This window comes from Podarcis melisellensis (assembly GCF_964234715.1).
Source record: "Podarcis melisellensis genome assembly, chromosome: 17".
Classification (NCBI taxonomy): domain Eukaryota; kingdom Metazoa; phylum Chordata; class Lepidosauria; order Squamata; family Lacertidae; genus Podarcis; species Podarcis melisellensis.
Genome location: NC_138534.1, coordinates 33959859 through 33969807, shown reverse-complemented (window position 1 = coordinate 33969807; position 9949 = coordinate 33959859). Strand labels below are relative to the sequence as shown.

At 44.3% G+C, this 9949-nt stretch overlaps 1 protein-coding gene across 1 annotated transcript; it reads left to right on the top strand.

Moving 5' to 3' along the window:
• The first annotated feature begins 1573 nt into the window (after nt 1-1573).
• LOC309360238 (cystatin-F-like) lies at nt 1574-9477 on the top strand. Its single transcript, XM_081894897.1, has 4 exons — nt 1574-2201; nt 6027-6199; nt 6944-7066; nt 9313-9477. The coding sequence occupies exons 1-4, from the start codon at nt 2012-2014 to the stop codon at nt 9388-9390; spliced, it is 564 nt and encodes a 187-aa protein (XP_081751023.1). The 5' UTR covers nt 1574-2011; the 3' UTR covers nt 9391-9477.
• The last annotated feature ends 472 nt before the right edge of the window (nt 9478-9949 follow it).

Sequence of the window (9949 nt, the reverse complement as noted above, 5' to 3'; positions counted from 1 at the left end):
CTTCCTCCTCCTTTAGAGCAGCAATGGACAATGAGCATGCCACCTGCATGGGTTATAGAGCTGATAGCAGGATTGATGATCGCTGAATCATAGTTAGCTAGACATGGAAATGAAGTTTAGTCCAAATAGTAGCAGTCTTACAATGCCCCCCAAAATATAGGGAAGAGGGAAGCAAGCAGAGCCCAGGTGTTTTCCTTATTTCTTCTGGAAAGAGAGAGTGGGCTTTATGAAGTGTCCATGGGCGGGTTTTTTTTAAATGAGCAACACGACTATTGATGTGAAATACAATGAAATGCAAGAACAGCAAACAACTCCCGTAGGTATGGAACCACAGAGGGTCACAACACACAAAACAGATTTGGAAAATGTGGCTTTGGGGGAGCAGAAGAGCCCAGAGCAAGAACTTGGGAGTCAAGGATGGTCCTGAATCAAGTTTCTTAGAAAGGGTAATAGTGCCCCCTGGTGAATTGTGATTGCCTCAACTGAGCATATAATGTTTTGGTTCACTTGTCCTGTAGGAGAGCCAGTATGGCTTCAGAAAAATTGCCTGTATTCTTTGTAGAGGAGAGAGAGAAGTGTAATAATAAGATAGATCAAGTGGATCACTCCACTCTTTCAAGATCAGAAGGAGAGCCTCTAGTAATATATGCATATTCATGCATAACTCACCATATTATTTGCATTTTTTTGTACACATTACTTGGCGGAGAATTTGGGGGGAAATGTGCACAGTAAAAGAAATTCACACAAAAATACTAATCATTTTTTTCAAGATGACTTTTTTAGAGAGAGAAAAAAAAAATTGCAAACTGATGTGGAAATGTGGAGAACTTAAGAATAGGAAAATGAGAGAGTGAGAGAAACAGAAATTGATAGATTTGCCCACCGCTAGTAGTGGTCTTATAGGAAAATTTACAATTGCCGAGTGGTATGTGATTATAATTCATGCTCAAAGCATGCGTGGCTACAATGCACCTATGCCTTTTCTGCATGTGTGCATTATCCTTTCTTGGTGAGTGTTAAATCCCACGGCCTTCAGAAATCGACGCAGAGTGGGAGGTGCTCCTCAGGACTGGGATTTTGAGAAAAGAGTGATCTTGGGAGAGTTGAGTGTTATGTACTTAAGTTCTCACCCTGGGCCAGCAGGGGGATACTGTAGATAGTTTTCACTCAGGTCCGCATATGCAAATAAGGAATTGAAAGTGACGGTCAGTGATTGGATAGTTACAGAAAGTTGTTACTGTTGCTTTGTAGTGGAGCTCTATATAAGCAGGTTGGCTGAACTGTTCAGTCAGTTCTGTTCTGGCCTGTGAATAAACAAGAGGTATTTGAAGAATCGCTGTGTCGTCTGATATGCTCACCCACAACTTAACATTGAGAACTCATAATTCCTTCGTATCTCTTGTGGCTGCCTCTCATTACAGTGAGGAACCTAGACAGAAGACTTCTCTGTTTCGAAACTGCTTTAATAATTTTGTGCATTTGGGACACAAATATTTCACATCCATGTTGACTCCAGTAAGGTCCGTGTTATGAATGCCATCTTGGATATTTCTGGCTTCCCACCCTTATCGCAACACCACAGGACTAGAACCATGTTCTAGAACTATCTCCTTCGTTCTAGAAGCATTGGTGAATACCCGGAGCAGTGGAGTCTGCAGGGAGGGTCGTTGGCAGGGCGAAAGAGAAATGGGTATACTTGATCAGGGTCTCGGCTACACCCTTTTCTATTATCTAACACAGCACAACTTTTTGCATGACTTGAATGATTGAACTCCTCCTGATGTTCTTTCTGAATAGCCTCTTACTCCTTCTACCTGCTCATTTTGGATCTGACTTCCCTTTTAAAAACAGACAAACAAACAAACAAACAAACCCTATTCTGCACTAAGTGCTAACATCACCCAGAGTTCTTCAAAAAGAAACTTGCTAATAGATTTTGCAAGGGCCAATGAGCAGGACAGGAGATAGTGATCGAGACTTTTTTTATACAGTATGCTCTTCTTGACCAATGAGAGTTCCTGAACAGACAGTGGAAACCCCACTTCCTCTGCTAGGTGCAAAAAAGCAAGTGTTCCAGTCAAGCAGCCTTCGTCTCTTTGCTGATTACTCTAGGAAGGTAGAAATGGTGTCCATTGGGTGGAGGAAAATGTCTCTTCTTTGCTGCCTTCTTCTCTGCAATGTGGCCAGGACTTCAGCTGGTAAGATCAGAAAATAGCTTTAGTATTCTCCCATGGCATTTGCATGTGTGTGTACAATATTGGGTGTTTACACTCAATGCACTTAAAGCACAATTAAAATGCTGTACATGGCTTTCCCCCCAATAATCACAGGAACTTTAGTTTCTTAAGGGTGCTGGGAATTGCATCTCTGTGGTGGATAAGCTACAGTTCCCATGATTCCTTAGGGGAAGCCGTGCACTTTAAATGTATGTTGTGTACACAGCCATTATCAGTTGAGACCACTACTTTTTATTTAAGTATGAGAAACAGGGTTGCACTGTGTGGAGAGTGTGTGCGATTGAATCAAGGACTGTAACACCCTTGTGAAAGAGAGGCTGTTGCAAGGTTTCCTAGTAGCAGTTACTGGTAGCTCAACTTTAGATTTTCCAGTGTTTTATTTGAAAATGGGATTACAGACGCCACCTGATGCTCCTTTGCAAACCCTCTGAGACAGAGGTTCAGCACGCAGAACTCCCTTCCCAAGCCCATGACATCTCCATGCATGGAAAACTTCTCTTGCTAAATAGCTGGGTGCCAGGCTTCGCTTAAAGGTTCAAGATCTTGAGCTGAAAACTTAATGTTAAGTGGGAGGGGGGGTGTTGGTTTGTTTTTGTTTTTATTGTGCATTTTGTGTTCTCTTTTTTCATTTTTATGTTGTGAATTGCCCTGTGATCTTTGGATGAAGAGCAGTATACAAATTTTAATATTATTAATAATAATAATTGAGGTTCTCTCTTTATTCAGACATAAATGCACAGAAAAAACAGTCTCACAAAATGCCTGCTGTTAGATAAACTGAAATCTCTCTTTTTCCATTGTGGTTTACATTCTGAGTAGCGAAGAAGCTAAGGGTGTTTTCCCCCCTCCTGATATTTGATTAACACTGGTGTGTGTGGGGGGGGTTGTTTTAGGTGTTTCTCAAGGCTATTTACTGTAAAATGAATATGCAGCTGTTCTCAACATTTCTGGAAGGATGTATATGGAGCTGCATTTTTAATACTAGCAGTGGGATGCCAGCCAAAGGTGGGAATATTTGAGAATTTGCTCAGCTTGGCATTCAGAGTGAAAAAGAAAAGGGGGACAGAAAGAGAAGAGCATGGAAGAAGATGGACCTACTAACCAACTGCTGCTATCACAGTGACCACTGTGAATGAACACATCATTCATGTGCCATTCTCAGTTCCCCATAGGCATCCAGTTATCCAGTTGGCTTCAGTATGTTGTGAATGTGTGTGAAATTTCAAACCACTTCCCCTCTCACTCTTTACAATGTGCGTATAGCCTTCTCTGCTGGGAATGTGCGTGGAATTCGGAACCACTTCCTCTATTGCTCTTCCCCTATTGCATTTATGTCTATCCCTAACAGAGCTATACACACATTCTGAAGTGCGGTAGATTATTTATTTCATTCCATTTATGAAATGCTTTCTACAAGCAAATCTCAAATCAACGCAACAATAAAAGCATCAAGAATTTAAAAAAATTCAAGTCCAATGCACATACAGACTGGGATAAACGTCTCCACTTTGAGTGCTTTGGACACACATTCACAGCGTGCAACATTCAGACACACTTGCTGAGTGAATAGCGCAACGTAATTCTTAAGGAAACCAGCCCTGAGTGCTCACTGGAAGGACAGATCGTGAAGCTGAGGCTCCAATACTTTGGCCACCTCATGAGAAGAGAAGAGTCCCTGGAAAAGACCCTGATGTTGGGAAAGATGGAGGGCACAAGGAGAAGGGGACGACAGGAGGATGAGATGGTTGGACAGTGTCCTCGAAGCTACCAGCATGAGTTTGACCAAACTGCGGGAGGCAGTGGAAGACAGGAGCGCCTGGCGTGCTCTGGTCCATGGGGTCACAAAGAGTCGGACACAACTAAACGACTAAACAACAACAAGAGTGTATATCCCCCCCCATATACTGTGCATGCTAAGTGACCCCCCTCCTGGCATTCATGGACACACGGCAAATGTCTAGAGGAAGGGGCTTTGCACATACATTTGAAAAACCCCTCCCTACAAATGTTTGCATTGTGCACACAGATGCCAAGGGAGGGGCTGCTCAGCATGTGTGGTGTCATGTTTGAGGCTACTCAGTGTGTCCCTGCTTTTGTGTGCAGCTAGTTCACAGAACCTAGGACTTGCCGATCAGAAGGTCGGCGGTTCGAATCCCCGCGACAGGGTGAGCTCCCGTTGCTCAGTCCCAGCTCCTGCCCACCTAGCAGTTCGAAAGCATGTCAAAGTGCAAGCAGATAAATAGGTACCGCTCTGGCGGGAAGGTAAACGGTGTTTCCGTGCGCTGCTCTGGTTCGCCAGAAGCGGCTTAGTCATGCTGGCCTCATGACCCGGAAGCTGTACGCCGGCTCCCTCGGCCAGTAAAGCGAGATGAGCGCCGCAACCCCAGAGTCGTCCATGACTGGACCTAACGGTCAGGGGTCCCTTTACCTTTAATGCATGTATCGCCTGATTTCTCTAGCCATTATAAATCTGTACTTGTAGTGATCACGTGGTTAATATGAACATATGAACCGGCCCATACTGTTCAAGGGAGAGAAACTGCACAATTTTTACCATGCATTAATCCAGACAATTGCTTTTTTTCATCACACAGTTGCAAAACCAGGACTTTGTGGGTTGCACCATGTGTCCATAAGCTACACACAGTCGTGCCAGAAACTTGTTTAAAAGCACTGCCATATCAAGCTTTCCTTTGGGGAAAGTTTGCAGTTTTGACGCTCTCTTGTCGTGTCCTGTGAGTCAACTGCTGATTGCAGAGTAACGATAAACCACAGAGTGGGTTTCAACTGTGAGAGAAAGGAAGAAGCTGCTGGTGTCCCCTCATACGACATCAGCTTTGTAAGCTGTCGGTTTTTCAGTCTGAGTTCGCCAAACAGCAAGCTTATTCAGTAAAGTTGGAGGCACCAATAGGTAGATCTTGGTGTGTTGGGACTACAGGTGGTGGCCATTTTGCAAGAGAGTTGTGCTTGAGACCCCTGTGAGCATCAGCAGAGAGCACTCTACCCCTGCTCTGACTCCTTTTCTGTCCACTTGCGGGGTCGGTGCAATGCACATGCGCACAGTCGCACATCAAACCAGCCATTGCCTGCACAGAGATACCTTGGGTTAAGAACTTAATTTGTTCTGGAGGTCTGTTCTTAACCTGAAACTGTTCTTAACCTGAGGTACCACTTTAGCTAATGGGGCCTCCTGCTGCTGCCGTGCCGCCTCCACGCAATTTCTCTTCTCATCCTGAAGCAAAGTTCTTAACCCGAGGTACTATTTCTGGGTTAGCGGAGTCTGTAACCTGAAGCATCTGTAACCCGAGGGACCACTGTATTTCAAATGAATGGCAAACTAGCATCTTGGGCAAACCCACAAAGCCCTGTGTAGTTAAAAACAAAACAAGCAGCTCTGGGCCACATTTCTCTCACAAAACTATTTGCCTGGTTCCCAGGGGCTGACTCCAATTGTAATTTGTGCTGTGGTCAAATTTGCCCTCTCTTTCATTCAAATGATGAATCATTATTATTAATTGTTATTAAATAGAGAAATCTGAAGCTGACAGATCGGTCCATTCCCGGTAGCCTCTCGAGCTTTTGGAACCATCGGCCATTCTCCGAACTTGTGTATCTTCTCTCTGCACAAATGACCAGTCTGACATGGAACTGCGACAAAAAAACAGTTCCTCTGCCGTGCCATCAATTGGCCTTGAGAACTTAGCTGATACGTCACAAGCTTATTTCCATGTGTCCGCTGGACAAAATTTCTAAATAACTATTCATTTGTGAATTTTTCTTGTACAGGTAGCAAGAGGCATTTGCCTCATTCAGCCATAAAACCGGGATCTCCTGTCGCTGTCAAGACCGACGACCCAGGAGTTAAGAGAGCTGCTAGGTTTGGTGTTTACAGATACAACAACAGTTCGAATGACATCTTTCTATTCAGAGAATTTCGCATAAACAAAGCCATGAGGCAGGTAAGGAAACTCCGGCTGTTATGGCAACAAATTCAGCAATGAAACAAAACCTGTCATTTTCTGGTGCCCATGCAATATTCCCGTAAGTCACCTCACACTCAGGTGGAAATATCACTGAAAGTCACACTGTTGAAGTGAGATATTACGACTTGCATCTTGGTTCAGCTGCTGCTCTGCTGATGGCTAAATAAGCCCTTCTGGAAGGTCTACATTTCTCCTGCAACCACAAAGAACGCCATCTTCTGGGCTGCCACCACCCTGAGGTTCTGTGGGCCCTCTTCTGTTGATCTTGACACCAGAGAAAGTTGATAGGGAAAGAGATGGTCTTTCAGGTATTTGTGGCCTGAGTTGTTAAGGGCTTTAATCACTAACATGGACCTCTTGAATTAGGCGCAGAAAAGAACTGGCTGCAACCAATGCAGCTGTTTTAAGAGGTTATATATGATCCAAATGGAACCCCATCTAGTAACCTCGCTGTTTCATCACCTTCTCCCAATGTTGTCTCTGGTCAAACAGGTTTTTGTCCTTCAAAACCAATAATCAGAGATAACAGTAGGGTGAATAGAAAAGCAACAGGCACCGACATGCCATAGCAATATGCCTCCCACTCAGGTGGGGTGGAAATATAAGGCTTTTGAAAAAACTATGATCTTCCCTTCCTGCTCCCCCGGTATATAAGAAGTTCCCTCTATCTCTCCAATTTGTCCTTGCTATGTGTGGTTTAGTGAAAATTGTTTTTTCTAGGTTGTGAGAGGGGTGAAATACAAAATGGATGTCGATATCTGCCGGACAGTCTGCAGCAAAAGGATACACCCAGAGCCTGACTTGGACAGATGTGATTTCCAGGTGAAAAAGACACTGAGACAAGTAAGATGGTTTCCTAATGGACTAATGTGGAACTTTACGGGGGATTCAGCTACATTAGTAAAGAAAAAGCGTTTTAAATGCGTTAGAACACTGTGACACCAGATGGCACTGTGGAGTTCTGCCTTTTGGCAACGTGATTTCACATTACGAGGTTTACAACACATTTTCCTGAATTTCGCCCCCCCCCATGTGTCTAGATCTATCCAGGATCTGCTGCGCTATCCGTATTGCAGGGAGGCCAACTTGAATAAAATGGGGGGCGGGGAGGTAGGCCCTGCCCCACATAACTGAACACATGATGTGGCGCACCACATCATTTGAATGGCACTGCCCATCAACTTTGAGGGGCCTGGCCTCCTCAAATATTTTATTAGGGGAGCCAAAGGGACCTTGGCCCCTAGGAATGGACTCCTATGCATATTGGTATCTCTTCACTGGTGACTTAGCTAAGTCCATGAGTTTAGAAGTGCAAATATTATATTTAGAACTTAAATGTAGGTAAAATAAGCATGGTGACCAATATAAAATGAAAAAAAACCAAAACCCTGAAGGGCAGAAAGCTGGGGAAGGCTGGCTTATGTCATAACCAAATTTGCTGGTTTTTAAGATGCCCCAATAATTTGTTGTTTTTGCTGCTGCAATAAACTGACATACCTACTCCTGGGAGTGATAAATGGGGCAGTGGGGAGAACCTATTGTTCTCCAGGTGTTGATGGACACAGATTCCCCATCCCAGTTATAATTCAATAAGTTGATAAGGGAAGCCACGTGTAAAAAAACCACTGTAGATTTCAAATTCTCTCTTCAGGAAACACTTTTCACATTGACTGGTCTGCTGCAGAACTCATACACATGGCAAAGAGGGCCAGAGAACATTATTGGTTCATGCAGCACACAAGCCAAGGCGGTTGAATGTGTTTCATTGCATAAATGTATAGCATGCAATATTCATGTTGGGGAGACAGCTGCGATTCTTGCCTCTCCAAGGTCCTGATGGTGCAAATTTGTTACATGTTGGGAGCCTTAATGTCCGAGAGCTTTGACATTACCTTCCACCTTCAAATCTGGGAGCTTTTTAAAAAATACAGGAGTACTTCGTAATTCGAATGGAATCCTTTCTGGAAGTCCGTTCAACTTCCAAACATTTGGAAACCAAGGCACGGCTTTCAATTGGCTGCAGCCCATCGGAAGCCGTGCAAGCCACATCAGACGTTCAGGTTCCAAAGAACGTTTGCAAACCAGAATTCTCACTTCCAGGTTTGTAGCATTTGGGGATCAAAATGTTCGACTCGCACGGCATTCACAAACCAAGATACGACTGTATCCTTCACACAATACCTTAGGTAATGTAAGAAGCACTGGGCAATGTGAGAGGAGCCTATACTATGGCTCCTTCCTAGTGCTAATTTTTCCTAGAAAAAAAGAGGTGCCAGAACTCTCTGGTTTTTATAATGGCAATGGTGCCCACCTGAGAGGTGCCAGAACTGAGTTCCAGCAAGTTCTGGCTTTAAAAAGCTCTGCTCCGTCCTATTTTTGCATTAGTTATGTTGCGCCCAGGCCTGATATCAACACTAGACACCTTCTGGCACCTGCCCTGAGCCTCTACCCCCTCCCACCAAGCAGTGAGCGGCTGCAAATGGCCATGATGAATTTCCCACAATGCTCTGGGGTGACTGTGTAGGAGAAAGTTGTACAAGGGCACTGTGGAAAATTTGAAATGGTTGCTGCTGGTGGTCAATCGGGGGGCAGGCCCTACTGATGTAGGGAAACGAAGCCACAGAAGGCACTTTGTCAAAGGAGTGTGGCCTTCGTTGCTCCCCTGTAGCCTGGGACCTCTCCCTGTGCAACATGAGAAGTCGTGCAGTAGTGGCAACATCATGAGAGCAGCGAGAGACTCTTCCTTTGCTGATGCAGAATCTTTCCCCACTAATATATGGAGCTTATCAGATAGCGAAAGCACTTCAAGAAAGACTGCTGTTTCCTAAGCCAGAGCATTGCAAGAGGCCTCTGTCCTTTATCACGTTGGGCATGAGGCCAGAGTAGGGAGTTGCGCATGAATGTTGCAGGAGCTGCAACCACATCTCCTTGCTTTGGGGTTGTCAAAGAGGAAGGTGGAATAACTGTGAGTTCCTTTTTGAAATACCTGGTCAGGATATTGAACAAGCCATCGGATACAGGTCAGCTTTCTAGATTTCGACATTGGGCTGATTTTAATATTCATTTTTCTCCTTTTCCCCCCTTCTCAGACATTCAGCTGCTATTTTGAAGTTTGGATCACCCCCTGGCTGCATCAAGTCGAAGTCCCAGTCTCCCTCTGTCAATAACCTCCCCCTTATACAGGCAATGGACTCTGTTTTTGTAAATGTTATTCTGTGACAAAATCATCAGTAAAGATGCTGGTCTGTAAACAATTGTATGTGGTTTTATTGGGTTGTTGCTAATTAATTCTGCACCCCAGAGGTGAAGTCGGGCAAATGTTGGGGTGGGAGAGAAACTGCAAAATGGCTGGCATAACTGGAGGAAGTTGGTTCAGTGCAGCTAAAAGCAAATTCACCAAACAGGGCAGGGGTCAAGCAAAGAAATTAACAGGCAGCACACCAAGGAGATATAAGCAAGTGCTGTTAACCTTCCTGCCAGCGGCCTCTTCCTATTACAAGGGCTAATAGAAGACTGAAGATTACATCACACACAAAATCTATTATACATGTGACGGGAGAAGACTTGTGTTTTTAAATGTGGTTCTGCCTCGTAACTCAATAAAAAAGATTTCTATAAAAAAAGAAAAAGAAATGTTGCAGGCAGGGCCAGATTGAGGTTTGATGAGACCCTAAGCTACTGAAGGTAATGGGGCCCTTAATATGTCCTTTGTCAACAACCAATTGT

Excerpts from the sequence above, each read along its gene's own strand:
- LOC309360238 (XM_081894897.1), top strand. The coding sequence starts at position 2,012 with ATGAGAGTTCCTGAACAGACAGTGGAAACCCCACTTCCTCTGCTAGGT. Across the intron at positions 2,202-6,026 it reads TGTGGCCAGGACTTCAGCTG|GTAGCAAGAGGCATTTGCCT; the intron begins GTAAGATCAGAA and ends TTTCTTGTACAG. Across the intron at positions 7,067-9,312 it reads TGAAAAAGACACTGAGACAA|ACATTCAGCTGCTATTTTGA; the intron begins GTAAGATGGTTT and ends CCCCCTTCTCAG.